Consider the following 22,197-nt stretch of genomic DNA (forward strand, 5'->3'; position numbering starts at 1 on the left):
TCATTTAACCCCATTTGCCTCAAGTTCTTCCTTTGTAAAAAGAGCTTAAGAAGGAAATGACAAATCACTCTAAGAAAACTCCAAAGGAGGTCATTGTGTGGAAAGGTGAAGAACTTACAGATTAAGCACATATTGATCAGAGACTGTTAACTAAAGTAGATCAGGTCTATAGGCCCCAGTCATGTGATTTTAGATGAGACCTGGACTGCATTCCATTGTCCAAAGGCGGAATTAAGTGGCCGAAGCTGTATATCACCTTTTTCACTGCATTCCACTGACCAAATAGGGAGATAAAGGTTTATGTAACCAATCACAACCTATAGAGGGTGGGATTTGGGGGGTTCTTTATCTGAAATATATAAAAGTTGTAAGCATCTTCAAGTGAATAACTCTCCTCCTGTGGGTATCCTTGCTGTCCTTTTGGGCCCACAGCCCAGGACGGTCCACTTCTCGAGATTCTAATAAATTCTTTCTGTACATCATTTGGAACGACTCCTGAGTAGTCAGTTTGGATAGGTGCATTTGCCCCAAACAGCATGAAGAGTTGGAGATGACTTAACAACAACAAAAAAAATGTGCCAGGCCCTGTGCCCACCTTCAAAGTATAAACAGTCCTGCTGTATATTTAACAATTCTCTCTCACAAGTTTACTCCAGCACACCCCTGCCCACTCCCTCTTCCCCCATACCCCATAACTCTTCCCCCATACTCCCAGCCCTGAAGGCTCTGGTCAAGTGTCCCTAGAAGCAAAGTTTTCTCATGTATATAAGGGAATAATAATCTTTGTCCTGCTTACTCCCACGGAGTATTTCTGAGGACCAAATGAAATCACAGATGTGAACATACTTAATGCTGGCTGTGTAGATGTGGAATCATGAGTGTGTATTCATTTCTCTATTTGGCATTTAAAGATCTTCATTACCTGGCCCACTAGTCCCCATTTCTATGGTTCACTCTGCTTACAGATTTGGAGTTCATAAGATCATAGTATTTAAAGAGGATAAGAAGTTTTAGGGGGTCAAGTTTGATCTCCTCATTATAACTGGAAGACTCCAGATTCAAAGCTAGGTCTTCTGACTGCAAATCCCTGGCCATATTCATTCAGACCGGTCCATAATTAATCCCATCTCATTTGTATTCTAAAATCATATTCAATTAGTCATCAGCACTGTAACAACAACAATGATAATAATTAGCATCTATACAGAACTTGTTGCTAGGCACCATGCTAAGTGCTTTAGCAATATTATCTCATTGAATCTTCACAACATCCTGGGAGGTGACCTGTTGTTATTGCCATTCCCTTAGTGAGGAAACTGAGACAAGAGAATGAGGGGCTCACCCAGGATCCTGCGCTAAATAAGTGTCTGTGGGCAGATCTGAACTTGGGTCCTCCTGACTCCAGATCCAGAGTTCCACCTAAAATGTTCCTTAAGGGAATCCCTTTTTACTTTATCTTTCTACAGCTAGGCCTTAGGCCAGATAGGTACTGGTCACTTAAATCCTAGATTACTGAAAAAGCTTGCTAGTTCTAATCTAATTACCTAATTCTAGTATATCTTAAACATGCCAAATTTATTAATCTTTATTAATCTTCATATATAGGTGATCTATGTATGTTTATATGTGTATGTGTGTATATATATTATATAGTATATATGTATATACTATATATAATACATAAATATAGTGTGTATATGTGCATAGTATATATAGTGTATATATGCATGTATATATATGGTATGTGGGTGTGTGTATATATAGTACATATAGTATGTGTATAAATATAGTACATATATTTGTGTGTATGGATGGATGGATATATTTATAATACGTGTATGTGTATATGTATATTGTACATACATAGTATGTATAAAGCATGTATACACACAATATGTGAATAGTATGTTTAGTCCATGTATATAGCAAGTATAGTGTATTTGGTGCATGTATATAGTATGTATTCATATGTGTATGTAGTGTGTGTATATATAGTATATGTAGAGAGAGTGTGTATAGTAGTTATATGTATGTATATGGCATATATAGTATATATATATATGTGTGTGTATGGCATTTATAATATATATTGTATGTGCATATGTATATATATAGCGTGTGTATATTTAGTGTATATATGGTATGTGTATAAACAGTATGTATATAAGTATATATAGTATTTGCATATATATACTGTGTGCATATATGTATGTGTGTGTTTATATGCGTATAGTGTGTGTATATACACAGATACCTAATTAGTGTATATATGGCATATGAATATAATGTATGTTCATGTATGTATATAGTATATATAGGTAATGTGTGTAGCACATACATAGTATAGGTATATATATATATATAGTGTGTGTGTATATATATGTATATGTGTATATGGTGTGTGTATATAATGTGTTTATAGTATATATAGTATATACATATAAATATGTGTGTGGAGAGAGAGAGAGAGAAGGGAAAGAGGGAGAGAGAGAAAGTGTGTGTATATACAGTATGTGTATGTAGGTATATACAGTGTTTGCATATACAATGTGTGTATATATATATATATATATATATATATATATATATAATGTATATAGCGTGTATACAGTACGTGCATGTAGGTATATATGTGTATATGATGTATATAGTATGTATGTATATGTTGAATATATTAATATGTGCATGGCATATATAATATGTACATATAGTGTGTATATTTGTGCATATGTGATATATATGTATAAATGTATGTATATGTTATATGAGTATAATGTGTACTATATGTGTATAATATATATAGTGTGTGTGTTTGTGTATATACTGTATATGTATAATGTATATATACAGAATGTTTGTGTATTTATTTATATTTATATAGCATGTACATATTTATATGTGTATATACGATCTATGTACATGAATGTGTTTATATATGTATACATATATATATAATGTGTGTGTATATAGTGTGTGTGTATATGTATATATACATAGTGTGTATATAATATAGAGTGTATATAAAGTATATACAGTGTATAAAATGTGTGTATGTATGTATCTATAGTTTGTATGTAACATATAGGGTATATGTTGTGTGTGTGTGTGTATAGAATGTTGCATGTATATAGTAATGTGTATATATAGTATGTGCATATTGTGTGTATGTATGTATATATAGTGTTTGTGTGGTGGGTATGTATGTGTGTGTGTATATATATAGAGAGAGATATAAATATACATATACACATATAATGTGTATATGTATATACAACATCAGTGTATGTGTGTATATATAGTGCTTACAGATGTGTGTGTATATATAGTATTTGTATGTATAGTATGTACATATTGTAATATATAGTATGCATATACATAGCATATATGTAAATAGAGTTTGATATACATATACACATGCATATACACACACACAAAGTTCACAGACTCTAAGTCAAGAACCCTTGTTCTACAGCAGGATAATTTCAGAAAGGCTTGGAGAGACTTACATGAACTGATGCTAAGTGAAATGAGCAGGACCAGGAGATCATTATATACTTTAACAACTATACTATATGATGATCAATTCTGACGGACGTGGCCATCTTCAGCAATGAGATGAACCAAATTAGTTCCAGTAGAGCAGCTATACTCAGCAAAAGAACTCAGGGAAATGAGTGTGAACCACTACATAGAATTCCCAATCCCTCTATTTTTGTCCACCTGCATTTTTGATTTCCTTCACAGGCTAACTGTACACTATTTCAAAATCTGATTCTTTTTGTATAGCAAAATAACTGTTTGGACGTGTATACATATATTGTGTTTAACTTATACTTTAATATATTTAACATGTATTGGTCAACCTGCCATCTGAGGGAAGAGTGGGGAGAAGGAGGGGAAAAATTGGAACAAACGGTTTGGCAATTGTCAATGTTGAAAAATTATCCATGCAAATATCTTGTAAATAAAAAGCTATAATTAAAAAAAGAGAGAAAAGAAAAAAAAAAAGAACTCTTGGCATTTTAGTGTGGGCCACCAGGAGTTCTCTCTGCCATATTTGCATTTCAGTTCCTAGACTGAAGGGACAGGACCTCAACACTGCACTCCAGGTTTCTGCACTTCAGGTGAAGCAGGAGGGTGACAAACCATTTGCTTTATAGGTATCATATTCAACAGGCTTTCTCTCCTTTAGAGGTGTTTCAGTTCTTTGATCTTGGCAGGCAATAGGGGAGTAGCCAAGTTATAGGAAGATTAATAATTATATGTGTTTAACATGGATTAGAGATAGGGAAGTCAGCTAGAAAACTTTTGCCAGGTATATATCTGGCCCAAGTATCAAGTATATAAAGAGAAAAGAAAGAATCCATCAAAGAAATATGTTTATGCATAAATAGATATATGTATGTTTCTCTATATAGATATACATCTATTATAAACATATTTTATGTTTGTATTAATGTTATATAATAAATATGAATTTATGTGTTACAATAGACAATACTTATATTTGAACTGAGGACTTTGTGACTCCAAGTCTGATGTTTTATTCATTGTACCAACTAGCTATAGATAATTTGTGAGTTATCTACAATAGATATAATGTTGGGCCTGGAATCAAGAAAACTCTATCTTCCTGAGTTAAAATCTGGTTTTAGATACTAGCTGTGTGACTTAATCCTGTTTTCTTTAGTTTCCTCATCTGGAAAATGAGCTGGAGAAGGAAACAGCAAACTGCTCCATTATCTTTGCCAAGAAAATCCCAAATTGCCTTAGAGTCACATATGACTAAAACAACTTAATGATACCAACAAGAGAAGTACAATGATCATTCACAGGCCTTACTAATCAGCACAGGAACTTTGACTTACTCCCATTTCTGACCTTCCCATAGTTAGCTTTAGGCCTTTACTCCCCACTCTGAGGTGCTCACCATATTCATTCTGGACTTAGAGCTGGCACTCAAAACTCTCAAGCCAAGCAATTCACCAGCCTCAGTTGCCCCAATAACAGAGATTACAAAGTGCAGGACATTACACCTAAGATTGTAGGTCAAATCTGGGAGAGTTCTAAGATGTTATCATTTCAGTGTATGGTCAAAATGCTACAGAAGAAAGTTACGGGATTCAAGGAGGCCAAAGAATTGTGTGGTTAATTTTACTTGGACTATAATGAGTTTGACATTCCAGGGGGAAATCAAGGTGCTGATACACTGAACTCAGCTGAATGTGTTAGAACACAAGTCTGGAACACAGGTTGTTAGAAGGATTGTCAGTGTGAATGTCATTCTCAAGACTGATGGTAGAAAATGGGCTAGAGAAAATAATTATGATCCAGATGTCAAAGTCATTTCAAAAGTTGGTAAAATGATCACAGGATGGGGAGAGGGTAATAAAAGTGAGTTATATGAACCTCAGAAGAGAGAATGTCATTAACAAATGTTGGGAGAGTAATGTACTGGAAATGGTAGTTTAGAACAAGGAGTATACCCCTTCTTCTACTTCATCCCCTAAAAGAAGAAGGTGTGATAAGTGGAGTAACTATCTACAGAGAAGACTCCAAGGAATTTGGTTATCTTCCAGACAGATTCTAATTTTAATCATGAAGTGTTTAAAAGTTCAAAAATATAGACAAGTTTGTTGGCAATAGAACTAGTTGTTCCAAAGGTAATAATGGAATAGGCTAGGGAATGAATGAAGTAGATTGGATTGGAACTGGTAAAGAATAAACATTTTTATAATAAATGCATAAATACATAAAATGAATAAATGCATAAAATAAAATATATGGGATTATAAGAGAAAACAGTTATTGAAGAAGTTTTAAAATAGAGATACAAATTTATACTTTTTATATACTATATATTAATGTAGCGGCTAGGTAGAACAGTGGATAGAATGCCAGGCCTGGAATCAGGAAGTCTCATCTTCCTCAGTTCAAATCCAGCTTCAGACTCTTACTAGCTGTATGACTCTGGATAAGTCACTTAACCCTGTTTGCCTCAGTTTCCTCATCTTTCTTTGCCAATTCATCTTTGTCATTGAGTCAGATGTAAATGATCAAAATGTATTGATATAAACATAATGCTTAAATGTATATATGTATGTATATGTATATACATTTGTAGGTATATATTGTATATACACGTGTGCATGCATATGTGTATACATAAAATATATGTATATATAAAATGTACTTTTATGGAATTCTTCTTTTCTCTTTCTGTACTTAGCTCTTAAGCCAGGTATGAACAGGTCATTTAATTCCTACATTAATGCAAAAACCTAGTTGGTCTCAGACACTTACTAGTTGTATTTGCTGGGCAAATTACTTAAATTTAGTTTGCTTTAGTTTCCTCATTAGCAAAATGTAAATAATATAGCAGCTTCCAAGGTGCTTATGCAGATAAAATTAGATATTTGTAAAGCGCTTTGGAAACCTTCAAGTGTTATATAATTGCTTTTATTGCTATTAAAACAGACTTTTCTCTGTTTTCTAGGCTTTCATTTACAGCTAAGCTCAGAGTACCATCACCTGAATATTCCCACTGGAACTTCAAATTCATTCTATCCCTAACCCAGCACAGTATCTTTCCCCCTAAACTTCCTCTTTTACCTGCCTCTCAGGTTTGTAATTTTGTTATTCATAGGATGACAGAATCATAGATCTGTAACTACAAGAGAGATCAAAGGCCATCTACTCTTTCTCATTTTACATGTGGGGAAACTGAAGCCTGAGAGATTAAATAATTTCCCCCAATGTCACACATATATTTACATGTTCTGTGACTTCAAGTTAAATGCACTTTCCATTGCTTCATGCATATCTTTGAGTATCCCCTCCTTCACCTTTCATATCTAGTTATTAATCAGGTTCTGTTGAATTCATCTCTCCAACATATTAAAAATCTCCATTTCTATTATCATCGTCAGTATCCTAGTAAGACCCTCATTACCAATTTCCTAGACTATCATAGCAGCTAGTAATGACAATTTATATAATAGTGATAATGATTAGCAGTTCAATAGTGATTTAAGCTTTACTGTACATGTTATTTCATTTGGTGCTCATACAATTTCCTCTGTGAGGGAGGCATTATTATCACCTCCATTTTGCAGATGAGTCAGAGATTAAATGACTCGCTCACAGTCACAGTTAGAAGTGTCTGAACCCACATTTGAAGCCAAGGTTCCATCAATTGTACTGTATTGTTGCCAGCAGTCTTCCCAATCCATATCCTTCACACCAGTGTCAGATTATGGAGGAGGGGATACACACACACACTCTCTCTCCCTCCTTCTCTTCTTCCTTTTCTTTCTCTCTCCATTTGTCTCTCCCTCCTTCTCTTTCTCCTTCTATCTCTCTCTTCCTCTCCCTTTCTCCATCTCTGTCTCTTCCTCTATCTGTCTTTTTTCCCTTTCCTCCCCTCTCCCCTTTTCTCTCTTTATATACATATGTTTATATGTTTGTGTATTGATACACATATGTATATGCATATATGTTTAAAAAGAGCTCTTCTGCAGGACCAGGAGATCATTATATACTTCAACAACAATACTAGATGATGACCAGTTCTGATGGATCAGGCCATCCTCAGCAACGAGATCAACCAAATCATTTCTAATGGAGCAGTAATGAACTGAACTAGCTATACCCAGAAAAAGAACTCTGGGAGATGACTAAAAACCATTACATTGAATTCCCAATCCCTATATTTATGCACACCTGCATTTTTGATTTCCTTCACAAGCTAATTGTACAATATTTCAGAGTCTGATTCTTTTTGTACAGCAAAATAATGTTTTGGTCATGTATACTTATTGTGTATCTAATTTATATTTTAATATATTTAACATCTACTGGTCATCCTGCCATCTGGGGGAGAGAGTGGGGGGTAAGGTGAAAAATTGGAACAAGAGGTTTGGCAATTGTTAATGCTGTAAAGTTACCCATGTAAATAAAAAGCTATTAAATAAAAAAAAAAAAGGCCAAAAAAAAATAAAATAAAAAGAGCTCTTCTGCAAGATAATTAAAGTACAAATTTCACAGATCAGAAAGCTGAGGCTCAAAGTGACTTGCCTGGGTTTTCAACTCAGCTGTTTGTTTCCCTATACTATGTTGTCTTTTTTCTATGCATAGATCTGGTTAAGTCACTATAATACTTAAAAATTTCTCTGAATTAAAGTAAATTTTAAAATTCCTTTGTCTAGCACTTAAATCAGATCTGTTCATTGCAGACTTATTTTATGTTATGTCTTTTTGGATACTTTTAATCTACCCAAATTCTCTGTATCCTAAAAATTCATTACATTTTCAAGACTTGGAGGATATACTTAAGCTATTCTCTATGATTCAAATGTCCTCTTTTCATTTAAAGCCTAAACCAGTTGCCATTTCCTTCACAATGCCTTTACCCATTCTCTGGTTAGAAATAACCTCTCTATTCAGCTTCACATAGCACTTTGTTTTGTAAATCTTTAACACATTTATCATGTAATATTTTTATAGCATGTAATGACCTTTATTGCTAGATTGACCCTGGAGAAAAATCTTTATGGCAGTGTTGTTTTTGAAACTTTAGGTCTCCTGCAGTACTAAATATATAGCTCTGTACATAGCAGGGAACTTAATAGATATTTGCTTTGTTGTAATATCAAAATTAAATTTTCTTCCATTCTTACTCTACTGCTCCATTTCATTACATTTACCTATTTTTTTTCTCATGACTTTCTGAATCAGCCCATTTGTTCTAGTTGAGCAAGGTTCCTTGATGTTGTTTCCCCACTTATGTCCTGTTAATTACCCGTTCTACAACTTTGTTTTTCTATTCTTCCTCCCTTCACTAAGATTGACCTTTCACTTTGTTGAGGACCAATTCAAAATGCCTCCTCCATGAAAATTCCGATATAATCAGCATGACCTACTATCAATATTTATCTATGGTCAGTATTTGCACAGCTGTTCAATCTCGTCTTGATCACCTTCTTCAAAATGGCTTTTGTGCCATTTTGCAGTCTTATTTCATGTTACTTCCCTGCATATGCTCCCTGTTCCAGGCAAACTTGCATGTTTCTTTTCTCCCATGTTTGGATTTCTCTCCTTCAAAGAATCCCTAACTTCCTTTAAGAGACAGCTCAGGAACCACCTCCTGAGACTTTTTTTGTATCCCTCAGATGTTAGTCTTGTCTTGACCTTGAAATTACTTTGTTATATTTTTATTTGCTTATCTGTGTCCATTTTACAACCTCACCAGAGGCATGCAAACTTTTTGACTGAAGGGATCCTTTTCCTCATATTTAAAAAAAAAAACAACAATACCCCACAAATCTAGCACCAAGGACAGTGCCTTATTAATAGTGGGTGCTTGACAAATTTTTGTTCTAAATCTAATTGAACAATTATTTTGGAACTTTTTCCAGAATTAAGGACCATGTGAGATATATCTGGATTTCTCCTAAAGTACTGGGCGCATGAAAAAATGTTTGCTGAATGATGAATATGGAAATATTTAAAAGAATTGCACATGTTTAACCTATATTAGATTGCTTGCTTTCTTAGGGAAGGAACAGAGGGAGAAAAATTTGGAACACAGGATTTTGCAAAGATTAATGCTAATAACTATTTTTACGTGTATTTGGGAAAATAAAATACTATGAAAACAAAACAAGATGAAAATATGTTTGCTGAGTAACTGAATCCATTTTTCTTTGATGATTTTACAGATTTGTTTTATCTAGTCAGTTTGATTTCAAATTTTTCAAGGGAAGAAACTATGGCTTCTAGGAAAAAGTGCCAGAATAAGTGCAGGGATTTAACAAATGGTTACTGAATTGAAATGAATCGGATGTGGTCATCTTCCAAGGGACATACAAAGACAAATAAGGATATGTGCATAAGCATATACCTATGAGAGAAATGATTATTAATAACCAATGATTTGGGGAGATTCAGATTTCCCCCTTTTTCACTTATCCTCATTTCAAGACCTCAGTCTCTAAAGGTAGAGGTACCTTTTCTATCCAGATCCCATTCAGGTGGGGGAACAATTGTGTTTTTCTCAGATTTGAATGGGGATAAATTCTTTGAATAGATTGCTCAAGGCTGGGGTTAACTTAAAGCAAATGACATAACCAAATTTCATATCTGGTCCTTCATTGTAATATTCATTCTCTCTTTAATCAGAGTTCATTGCCACTTTCAGGAACATCCCTCTTCCAATGGACATATAAATCAAGAACCTGCTGCTAAAATGGTCTCAGGAACAGACAACAAGTAACCCTCCCTTTATCTAAATGATTGTTAATTATTATAAGTATTATTAATAAAATTATTAAATTGTTGAGTATTCATACTATTATTTATTAATAAAATTATAACTGTTAAAAATAAAATAATTAAATTACCCAGAAATTGTGTTTCTTGAATATTTTAAAGTACCACATCTATCTACTTATGATATGTAAATAAAAATATATAAATAAAGTAGAGATCATATACGCACTCCTGGCTCAACTCACTTTTTGAATTATTCCCTCAATACATATACATGCATTGTTAGTCATGGAATGATTTGCATTTCCTTCTTTAGGACATTTTACAAATGAGGAAACAAATGAGGAAACTGAGGCAAATAGGGTTAAGTGATTTGCCCAAAGTGTTAGTGTCTGAAGCCAGATTTGAACTTAGGAAGATTCCAAATTCAGTACTCTATCCATTATGTCACCTAGCTGAACCATACACACATACATACGTACATTCATACATAAACACAAAACAGTTGTCTTGCCAATTTAGGGAAGACTCCACCTTAGGGCCTCCTCATTGGTTGGTGAGCGCTCTGCCTGGGATTACCGTTTCTTGAAGGGTCTCAGCCATGTTACTCACTTTACTTCTACCTCAAATGTCTCTCCAGAATGCTTTACATCCCCAAACCATTGCTTTGCCAGGTTATCTTCCCCCTCTTTTTCCCCTGCTTCCCTTTAAGTTTTGTCTCCTTCTATTTGTATGAAATTTTGGGGGGAGTAGGTCAATGGAAACCTGCCTTTGAGTATCTAGTGAGAAATCTGGTCTCAGGAATGGAACTCTTACCTTAGTATGTATCCTTCATTCAGACCTGAACTTCCATCAAATACTTACCGTATCTCTTTTCTGTACCTCCAGGATAGGGTCCATTGGGGAATTCTTATCACTTTGCTCTCCAAAGAACAGTGAGATCAGGCTAGCCATAGAGAAAGGAGAGGGAAAAAGAGAGACAAGAGGAGAGGAAGAAAGAAGGAGAGAACAAATTTCTATCATTTGAAGTCTCTGGTCATTATTCCACTTGCTATATATATTCCCTTCTCTCTTCTGGTCTAGGGTCAGGAATGAATGTTCTCAGTTCCCATACCAGCAGCAGATATTTCTCAGTTCATTAGCTGTGGAAACAACCACAGTCCCTGAACTTGAGGTCAGGTCCATCTAGTTCCAAATTCAGGGTTCTATTACTCACTAGATATGATCATGAAGAAGTCACGTTGACTTTGCAACAGTTCTCTCCTGTATATGATGAGCCACTGAAACTAAATAACTTCTAGTATCTCTTCCTAAGCATCTAAATCTCTGCAAACTTGAGATCCCAGTAACTCTGATGATCAGGTAACAAAAGAGTCTCAAAAATATAGAGGTAATGTTTCCCAGAGGGAAAAATGGTGGGGACTGAAGTAGTAGTGGAGGGAGGGAAGGAAACATATAGTAGTCAGTTCTAATTGATAAGTTCTATGAGCCCTGAAACCAAAGGAATTCTACGAATCCCTTTATCTTTATCTGATATACTCAAATCAGCCAATTCCAAGTTCTGGTGTTATGTTTGCCCTAGATTAGCACATATACAAAAAAGCTCTAAATTCCATTAGACCTCAGTATAAGACCACATGAACCCTTTTCCTCTTTGGGCTATCCCAAAAAAGTCAATCAGCTGAATTTTCTGATTGTTTATTTCTAGTTATTTGCATTTTGCCTCCCCCATTAGATTTTTAACTCAATTTGGGGCAGGGATTATCTTTTGCCTTTATTTCCCCAGCACTTAGCACAGTGCCTGTCACACTTTAGATGTAGATATGACTGTGTATGAGGACCAGAAATGAATCAATACAGAGGATTAAAATGTTTTTTATTGTTATTGTTGTCATGTTAATATAACATATCATGTTAACATGCCAGTCATTTAAATTTAGCTTCTTGTTGGGTGGTCTTGAAGAAATAAAAGAGTCAATATCCACAACATCCTAGCCAATCATTTTCAATCTGGGGAAATTTAATTTCCCAAATGGAGCTATTCAACTGGGGTCCTTCAGTGGACTCATCAACTTGAGATTTGATGAGGACAGACCTAAATTCAAGTCTATTCTGATCTATTCTAGATTCAAGTGATTCTAGGGAATAAGTGTGGGTTTGTTGGATAGATTGAGTCTTACCTTTCATGATTTGTTAGCAGACTTAGGCGTCCATAATCCCAGGCAGCTTTCCGAAGGAAGGCATAGACAAAAATAGCAATCTGCAGTTGGAAAGAAAAGTGAGTCAAGATCAGTGTTCTACTCCTGATTACTCTTTGTTTGGAGACCCTCTCTTGGCTCAAAAAGAAGCTAGTATGCATGGGGACTATTACTCTAACCCTTTGACAGTTAGGAATAGACTCTTTAATCATTTCAAAAAAGAAATGAAGCAGGGTCTTGGTTCAAGAGCATTGGACTGGAAATTAGGAGGCTGGATGAGGTCTCAGGTCTGCCACTCAGTTTTGTTATCTGTGAAGAAAAAACACAGCTAAGATAATAGCTTAGATTTAGGACTGAAAGAGACCTTAGAGATCATTGAGACATTTTTTATTTTCAGATATGAGAGGAAAAACCCTTCGTTTTACAGATGAGGAAACTGAGGCTAAAAAGTTAAGTACAATATTCTATCCACTATACCAAACTGACTCTAAAATTGGAGATGTTGAGCTAGATGACCTCCAGTAGCTGTGTGAACTAGCTGAATTACTCATTTAGCCCTTATGAGTTTCAGTTTCCTCTCTCTAGGAATATCTATCCTGCCTACCTCCATGGTTAGGCTGTGAGCCTCCAATGAGATCTCTTTTGTAATCAGACTGGGAGACAAGAAACTCTGGTTCTTGTTTTAGCTAGTTATTTGACCTTGAATACACCAATCAATCCCTTTGTGGCTCCATTTACTTATCAATAAAATGACAGAGTTGAAAGAGATCTTAATAATCCCTTTTCAACTATAACCTTCAATGATATTCTGATCTCTTTACTAAACTTTTATTCTACCTCTTACCTTTATCTGGAATGAAGTCCTATCACGGAAACAAGCTTAGCCCCGACTGCTAGATGACCACAAGAGGTCACTTTCAGTTCTAAATGTATGATATGATCATATTTTGATTCTATGAATCTAGGAGTCCTACTATTCCTCTCTTGCTTGGACTTCCAAACAGGTATATGACCGTGGCTAATCACCAGCTCACATTGGTACATCTATGGCTAGGACTCTCTATAGAACCATTCATTCTCTTTCTTCTCTCCACCCTGCCACTGACTTACCAGCCAGAAGCAGAGGTTTAGGATTAACACAGTGGGTATTCCACCAAAGCTCTGCCCCCTCATTATAACACTCCTGGTCTGAAAGCATGTGCCCAATGATTGGTTGTTGAATCTTTCTACAACATTCAGAATATCCAGGGGCATAGTGCTTTGGCTCACTGTCTCTGGGAACGTGGGATCCATTTTGCCAAGGCTGGTTCCTCCTTACTCTGGGAAACAGAAGACTAGGGAGGAGAGAAAATTGGATTAGTTAAAAGCCACAGTCAGGATATCTTCCACAATGCCACGCTCCACACCCTATCCCTCAAAAGAGCAAGCTACCCCACAGGACATCCACAGACTAAAATGCCTGGTACCCAGTTCAGTCCTCAACCCCTAACCCTCCCAAAGCTCAGCTCCAACAGAGCAAAGGAAAGGGAAATGGCTTCTTATATACCAATCATGCAAATCAGCACCAGCCCAAGATCCTAAAAGAAAACAGCAAAATATAAGCAAGCATTCTGATCATGTATCAAAGAGCTGGTTTTATATGTTAAACACCAAAGCAGATTTATAACTTAGCAGATGAGTCTTAAACAGTTGGCTAATACTGAAGAAGCTTTATGATTTTCCGCATAATCATCCAGCTAGTAAGTCTCAGAAGTAGTATCACAAGGAAAGATTTGAAGTCCTAGTATAGTAGTAGCCTATCCACAGGTTCTCTAAGTATTTAGATAAGAATTAAACATAGATTATAGGTTAGTTAGGACCATCTTTAGAATACTAAAGATGCCCTATTCAAAGTGAAATGGGCTACAAAAATACTACAGTGGGCTGGTAGGTATTTGAACCTATCTGAAAGCTTATTCTGTCCCTAACAATTTTGGTTCTGGATCCTATCTACTCCACCTTCACTCTTATCTTGGAAAGGACAGTCCTAGAAAGGAAAATAAAAATACTTTCTTATATTTCATATGCAAAACAGCCTTAACTTTCTCCTTTTATTTCTTCCTTTGCTTGCAATTGTATCCATCCTTTCTTCCTCTCAGAAAGATGGAATTCACATTTTGTGTTCTTCTCTTGTCTATATAAACCTGTTTTCAAATAAGCATTCCCCTAAATTTATTCCTACTAAATCCTAAAAACCTGAAAACAGAATTATGCTTCTCAGAGGACTCATAAGCTTTAAGTTAAGGGAATGAAGTTCTAATATGGTAACATAAATATCAGCAAATGAGTAAAATATTCTAGGATTCACTTGGAACCTTCTAGATTGGGAATTCTTAATCTGAGGTCTCTGAACTTGCTTTCAAAATATTTCAATATGATTTCAATATTTCAATATAATTTGCTTCCTTTGTAATCTTATATATTTTATTTTATAAATTTAAAACTATTATTATGAGAAAGGGTCCATAGGTTTTACCAGATGTCAAAAGTATACATGACACCCACACAAAAGATTAGAAACTCTTGGCCTAGATGTTTTAGAAATCATATTACTTTATCTACACATAAAAGTCTGACCTGCTCTTAGCTTAGGAGATCAAGGCCAGTCCCATGAACGAGTATGGGAAACATCCTGCCCATTGGATGGTCCATTTTTGAAGGAAGCAAGACATTTGAGGAACTAATAGGGAACCCCTAGGGAACCTGATTTTTTTTTTAAAATAAGAACTCTTACCTGAGAATGTCTCCCACTAAAAACTCAAGTCAAGTCCACAGGCTGAGGTCAGCCATACTTTAAGGTGAGGGAAGATGGAGAAGCTACAAAAGAAAAAGTTTTCACATTCAAGTGTAGTAAAAAGAGAGCACCCTGAGCCACAGATGGAGAAAAGGTCCATTGGGTTGGGGATTAGAAATGGAAAAAGGAAAATTCTACTTCCTCCCTCCATAGTCCCAGCCCTTTAATTCCTGTTGGACACATTCTTTCCTCTCTTCCTTCTCCTGTACTACAAGAACATTGGTGCCTTTATGAACCTGCCCAAGTTTGTAGTTCTGCTCATGGTGACCCAGTGACCACCAATGCTAGCTTTCTTTCTTTGCTAATCCTAAGCAGGTGCTAAGTGGACAGCAGCTCCCTGTTCTTCTACTACTGGTTCTAGCATGGGGGTGGTTGGAAAGGGATTAAGACCAGAATGGTATTGTTTTCTCTTCTTACAAATGAAGGTGGCCATTTGGGAAGAGAAATGGAGGTAGTTATGTAGCTGTTGTCTGTAGAAGATTGATCTTGCCCAATTATTAGAAGAGGTAAGGCTGAAGATCTTCTGACATGAATGCATTTCTTTTGAATACTATGAAGCTTTTGTTTGTATCTTCTAAAGAGTTGCAACTTTGTCTTTACATGTAATTTGAAAAAATATCTAAAAATAAAAATTAAATTTTAAAAATGGATTGACATCTCAGAAAGGAAAGAGGGGAGGGAAAGAGAGAAGAAAACAATTTTGAGCTCGAAATTTGAAAAGTGAAGGATGTAAATTGTTCGGATCTCCCTATATCTCAAAACAAGGAAAAGTGTCCAATTTCTGTGGACCTTAGAATGTCTGTCAGTTCTGCTTGGCCAATGGATGATGAAATCAAGGGGAAGTAATGATGATAAGGATATTTATGAAGTATTTAAAAGATTTATAGAGCACTTTCCCTACAACATTGTTTTCTATATTATAAATAATTCCTCTTCATACAAATGGGTGGCTCAGTCAAACTGGGGTTCTTATTGTCCTATCTTTGTACTGGCTGTCCTTCATTCCTAGAATGTTATCCTGTCCCACCTCTACCTCATAGAATCACTAAGATTTTTTAAAGTTGCAGTTCAATTATCACCTTTTGTATGAGACTTTCCAAATCCCCATGGTGATTAATAATGTCTTTTCCCTCTACATGCTCTTTAATTATATCACAAATTCCTTTATGTGTACATAATGTTTTCCCTGATAGGTTATAAACTTTGTGAGGTCAAGGACTACTCAACCTTTGGTTTTGTATTCAAGTGACTTGGCACATATTAAGTTCATAATATGCTTTGATTAAATGAATAATGAAGCAAGTAATACAAATATAATTTTCCCCATTTTACAGATAACAAAAAAAAATTGAAGTGTCAAATAACCTGACCAGTGTCACAGAGCTTGCAGAACTTTTGTTTGGTCTGTCAGTAATCGTTGAAAACAGTGATAATTATGGCTAGCATTTATATGACTATGGATTTACAAAGAGCTTTAACTGTGCTCTCTCATTTTATCCTTTGAATAATCCTAGATGGTAATTACTATTATTACTCTGATTTGATAGATGAGAAAACTGAGGCAGACTGAAATTAAGTGGCTTTAGAAGGGTCACATAGCTAGTAAATATCTAAGGCTAGATTTTAACTAGAGTTTTCCCATCTCCATATCCAGGGCTGTGAAGAATGGGAGACTTTCTTGAAAATTAAGCAATAGAAATGGACGGATTTTTAAAATTTTTTTAAAAGAGGGGAAAGAGTAGGTTCCATAAACTAAAGACTGTTGAGCTTAATATAGATTCTCAGAAAAGTTTCAGAACTAATTATTAAACAAATTGCTTGTGATCACTTAGAGAAAAGGAGATCACTAGTAGCCAGGATGGAACCACAAAAAGGAAGTTTCATTTACTAAATAATAATTTTTCCTTTGTAGGACAGCATTACTAAAATGATTGATCTGAAAAATACCACAGAATCCTTCTTAGTATGGATTATTTCATTGTTTGCATCTGGTACATAGTTCAGTCTAGTTGTTTTCAACTCTTTGTGACCCTATTTGGGGTTTTCTTGGCAAAGATGCTGTTGTGGTTTGCTATTTTCTTCTCCAGCTCATTTTACAGTTGAGGAAAATGAGGCAAATAGGATTAATTGACTTGCCTAGAAACACATGGCTGTAAATATCTTAGACCAGATTTGAATTCCAGAAACTGAATCTTTATGATTTCCAAGTCCGGTCCTCTATCCACTGAGCCACTTAGTTGTCTTAGTACATAGCAGGCACTTAATAAATATTCAATTGATTGACATAGTATATCTGGATTCTAGCAATGCATGAGACAAAGTCTTTCATGAGAACATGATGTTTTTGTGGACAAGATGGAAAAATTGTGGTTATATGATTGGAATTATGATATCGAATTAGATGGATTCATAGATGGTAGAATGACTGTACTCAAATCTAAAACGATAAGTGGATTAAGATGAACCTGTAAGGTTATGTCTGCCACTTTATTCTATTAAACACCTTAATGACTTTGGCACGGGCATGACTAGGATGCTTATCTAATGACATAATTTTGTTGTTGGTCAGTCATTTCATTCATGACACTATTTGGAGTTTTCTCGGCAGAGATATCAGAATATTTTGCCATTTCCTTCTTCAGCTCATTTTAGAGATAAGGAAATAGAGGCAAATAAGGTTAAGTGACTTGCTCAGTCATCCAGCTAATAAGTATCTTAGACCAGATTTGAATTCAGGAAGATGTCTTTTTGACTCCAGTCCCAGGACTCTTGTGCTCTAAATTTAGATATCAAGATGTTAAGTCAGATGACAGAAGAAAGTTCCAAGATCTTGACAATCTAGAAGAATGGACCAAATTTAAAAAGATGAAACTGTGTATAAAGTCTTAAACTTAAATTAACAATATGAAAAAATCATCTTTATCAGTATGGGATAGAAGAGATGGGAATGGCTTAACAGCAATTCATGTGAAGAAACCTCAACAATTTTAGTTGACTGAAAGCTTAATATAAATCAATAGTGTGAAGTACCTACCAAAAAAAGGTAATGTGACTTTAGGCTGCATTAATAGAAGTTCAGTGTCTAGAACAAAGGAAGTGACAGTCTCATCTCAATCCAAGCTTTCTTTCAGCAATAAATATTGTGGATCTGTGAATTTCAACCATAATCGCAGGTGGGAAAGATTGGGCAGGGGGCTCTATCCACATCGCTTCAAATCAAGAGAAAGGGACAAGGATATAATAAAGAAGTTAGAAGGGGGATCTGAATTGGGAGATAAGGGGAAAGAATGGGAGAGCTCTTCTGTACTCTCTTCTTTAATCCCTTTCTGCTCTTTCCCTCTAACTCTTAAATCTCCAAATCTTAAAATCTCCATCATTCATCATGGGCAACTAGGTGGTACCATAGTGCATACCACAGAGTGTACTTCCTGAGTTCAAATCTGACCTCAGACACTTGCTGGCTGTATGACCCTGAGCAAGTCATTTAATCCTGTTTGCCTCTATTTATCAGCTTGGGGAAAGGTCTGTCTGGGAAGGGAGGAGAATAAGGTTCAAAAGTAGTAGCAACCAGCCTCACAGCAGAGGGCCTATAGCAAGGGTCCTGGGCAATCCACCGGAAGGGGTCCACTTTTTGGGACCTCTGCAAGTCAACAACTCCAGAGGCAAGCTGGTGTTCTGTGTAGTACAGAAAGACTCACCCCAGCAGACCTATCCTCAGAGTAGTTCAGCAGCAATACCTTGCCCCATTTGCTGACTAGTGGTGAGAGTCTGTCAGCAGTGGACTGCTGGGGCAGAGAACCAACCAGCAGAGAGACCCTTTTTCCATAGCAAATCAGCAGCAAGGGCCTATCTTTGATGCAGACCCATGGCTACGCCCTGAAACCCTATAAAAACCAAGAGCAAGACTATGAGCCTCAGCACAAGAAGTATAGAACAGTACAGGACCCAGCTCTCACACAGAAATACTGATCACAAAATTGGCAGAAAGGATGAACAAAACAAACAAAAAAAGAACTTGATTATAGAAAGTTGCATGGAGACCAGGAGGATCAAGGCACAAATTTATATGAGGACAAGTGTCAAAATAGCTACATGGAAGTATTAAAGAAAAATGTAATTTGATCTCAAAAAGAATTTGTAGAAGAGCTTTAAAAAGTATTTTTAAAAATTAGAAAAGCAGTAAAATATTGGAAAAAATAAGAGTAATGCAAGAGAATCATGAAAAAAGAGTTAACAGAAATGAAAAAATATATACATAAATTGACCAAGGAAAATAACTCCTTAAAAATAGAATTTGGCCAAAAGAATAGGAGGTACAAAAGCTTGATGAAGAAAATAATTATTGATGCTCAGTGAAATAAGCAGAACTAGGAGATCATTATACACGGCAACAACAAGATTATATGATGATCATTTCTGATGGATGTGGCTCAACAATGAGATGATTCAAACCAGTTCCAACTGTTCAGTAATGAAGAGAATCATTTACACCAAGAAAGAGAACACTGGGAAATGAGTGTGGAACACAACATAGCATTCTCACTCTTTTTGTTGTTGTTTGCTTGCATTTTTGTTTTCCTTCTCAGGTTTTTTTTTTCTTTCTTTCTAGATTCGATTTTTCTTATGCAACAAGTTAACTGGATAAATATGTATGCATATATTGGATTTAACATATATTTTAACATATTTAACATGTATTGGACTACCTATAAACTAGAGGAAGGGAGTGGGGGGAAGGAAGGGAAAAATTAGGGTCAATGTTGAAAAATTATCCATGCATATGTTTTGTAAATAAAAAGTTATGATTAAAAAAAGGAAATAATTCTTTAAAAATTAAAATCATAGGGGCAGTTAAATGGTGCAATGGATAGAGTACCAGCCCTGAAGTCAGGAAGACCTGAGTTCAAATTTGACTTCAGACACTTAACACTTCCTAGCTATGTGACCCCAGGCAAGACACTTAACCCCAATTGCCTCAGGAAAAAAAAATTATAATTGTACAAGTGGAAGTTAATCACTCAGAGACATCAAGATACAACAAAATAAAATCAAAAGAATAAAAAGATAAAATAAATGTGAAATTTCTTATTGAAAAACAACTGGCTTAGAAATTAGGTCCAGGAGAGATAATTTAAGAATTACTGGACTATCTGAAACTATGATTTAAAAAAAAAAAAAGCTCTGGACAACATTTTTCAAGAAATTATCAAGGAAAACTGCCCTGATATCCTAGAACCAAAGGACAAAATAGGAATTTAAAAAATTCTCTGATTACCACCTGAAAGAGATTTCAAAATGAAAACTCCCAGAAACATTATAGAAAAATTCTAGAGCACCCAGGTCAAGGAGAAAGTATTGCACACAGTCCCTATAGAAACAATTCAAAAATCATGGAGCTACAGGAGAATTACACAGGATCTGGCAGCTTCCACATTAAAGAACTGGAGATCTTGTTATATGATATTCTGAAAGACAAAGGAATTAAGATTACTACTAAGAATCACATACCCAGCAAAACCAACTATAATCCTTCAGGGGAAAAAAAGGACATCTAACAAAATAGAGGATTTTCAAGCATTCTTAATTAAAAGACCAGAGCTAAACAAAATTCATTGTCAAATTCAAGATTCAAAGGAAACATAAAAAAGGTAAAAAAAGAAAACATAAGAGATTCAATAAGATTAAACTGTTTATATTCTTGTATGACAAATTATATTTGTATTATTACTAGAGGACAATCAGGAGAAATGTGTAGACAGAGGGTCCAGATATAAGTTGACTTTGATGGGATGATACCCCTCACCCCCAAAAAAACAAAATAAAGGGGTAAGAAAGAACATTACACTGGGAGAAGAAGCAGGGAGATAGAATGAGGTAAATTATCTCACATAAAAGAAGCATAAAAGAGTAGTATGAAGAGGAAGATGAGAGGAGTAATGGGCAAAGCTTGAACCTTATTTTCGTCAGAGTTGTCTTAAAGAGAGAAATATATATATATATATATATATATATATATATATACACTTAGTTGCATTCAGAAATCTATTTTACCCTATAAGGAAGTAAAAAGGGAAGAGAAAGAGAACAGGGATTGATAGAAGGGAAAACAGATTGGAGGAGACAGTGATCAGAGGTAAAATACTTGTGAGGAGGGGCAGGGTGAAGGTAAGAGAGAGAAGGGAATAAACAAAGGAATAAAAGCATGAAGGGAAATATGCAGGTAGTTATCATAACTATAAATGTGAATGGGATGAACTCATTTATAAAAGGGAAGTGAATAACAGAGTGGAGTAAAAACCAGAATCCTATAATATATTGTTTACAAGAAACACATTTGAAGCACAGAGTTATACATAGAAGAAAAGTAATCTGGCTGGAGTAGAATATATTATGCTTCAGCAGAAGCAAAACAGAACAGAAAAGTAGGAGTAGCAGTCATCTTAGATAAAGCAAAAACAAAAATAGAGCTAATAAAAAGACATAAGAAAGGAACTATATCTTGCTGAAAGATACAATAGACAATGAAGTAATGTTAATATTAAACAAATTGCAAATTTTTGAAGAAGTCAAATGTGTTACAGAAGGAAATAGATAATAAAACTATACTAATGGCGGAATCTCAATTTTCTCATCTCAGAACTAGATAAATCTAATAAAAAAATAAAGAAGGAATTTAAAGAAATTAATAGAATTCTGGAAAAGTTAGATACGATAGATCTCTGGAGAAAAATAAAGGGAATAGAAAGGAATAAACCTTTTTCTCAGCAGTATATGCCACCTACACAAAAACTGATCATCTATTAGGGCATAAAACCCTCAAAACCAAATGCAGAAAAGCAAAAATAGCAAATGCATCCTTTTCAGATTATAATGCAATAAAAATTACAGCAGTAATGG

General features: G+C 35.1%; 1 protein-coding gene across 4 annotated transcripts in view; it reads right to left on the reverse strand.

Annotated features, from left to right (window-relative positions):
* Positions 1–22,197, reverse strand: part of TMEM63C (transmembrane protein 63C) — a 124,254-nt gene that overhangs the window by 56,348 nt on the left and 45,709 nt on the right. For all 4 annotated transcript variants that reach the window (XR_004231991.1, XM_031952450.1, XM_031952452.1 and 1 more), the window contains 4 exons: positions 15,241–15,323; positions 13,578–13,801; positions 12,450–12,529; positions 11,134–11,215 (listed from right to left, as the gene is read on the reverse strand). Coding sequence is in view for 3 of the 4 variants with exons in the window: in XM_031952450.1 (XP_031808310.1) it covers positions 11,134–11,215; positions 12,450–12,529; positions 13,578–13,760 (345 nt within the window). In the remaining variant the exon portion in view is untranslated. The remainder of the gene's footprint in view (positions 1–11,133; positions 11,216–12,449; positions 12,530–13,577; positions 13,802–15,240; positions 15,324–22,197) is intronic.

Source organism: Sarcophilus harrisii, chromosome 2 (assembly GCF_902635505.1).
Source record: "Sarcophilus harrisii chromosome 2, mSarHar1.11, whole genome shotgun sequence".
In the NCBI taxonomy this organism is placed as follows: Eukaryota; Metazoa; Chordata; class Mammalia; order Dasyuromorphia; family Dasyuridae; genus Sarcophilus; species Sarcophilus harrisii.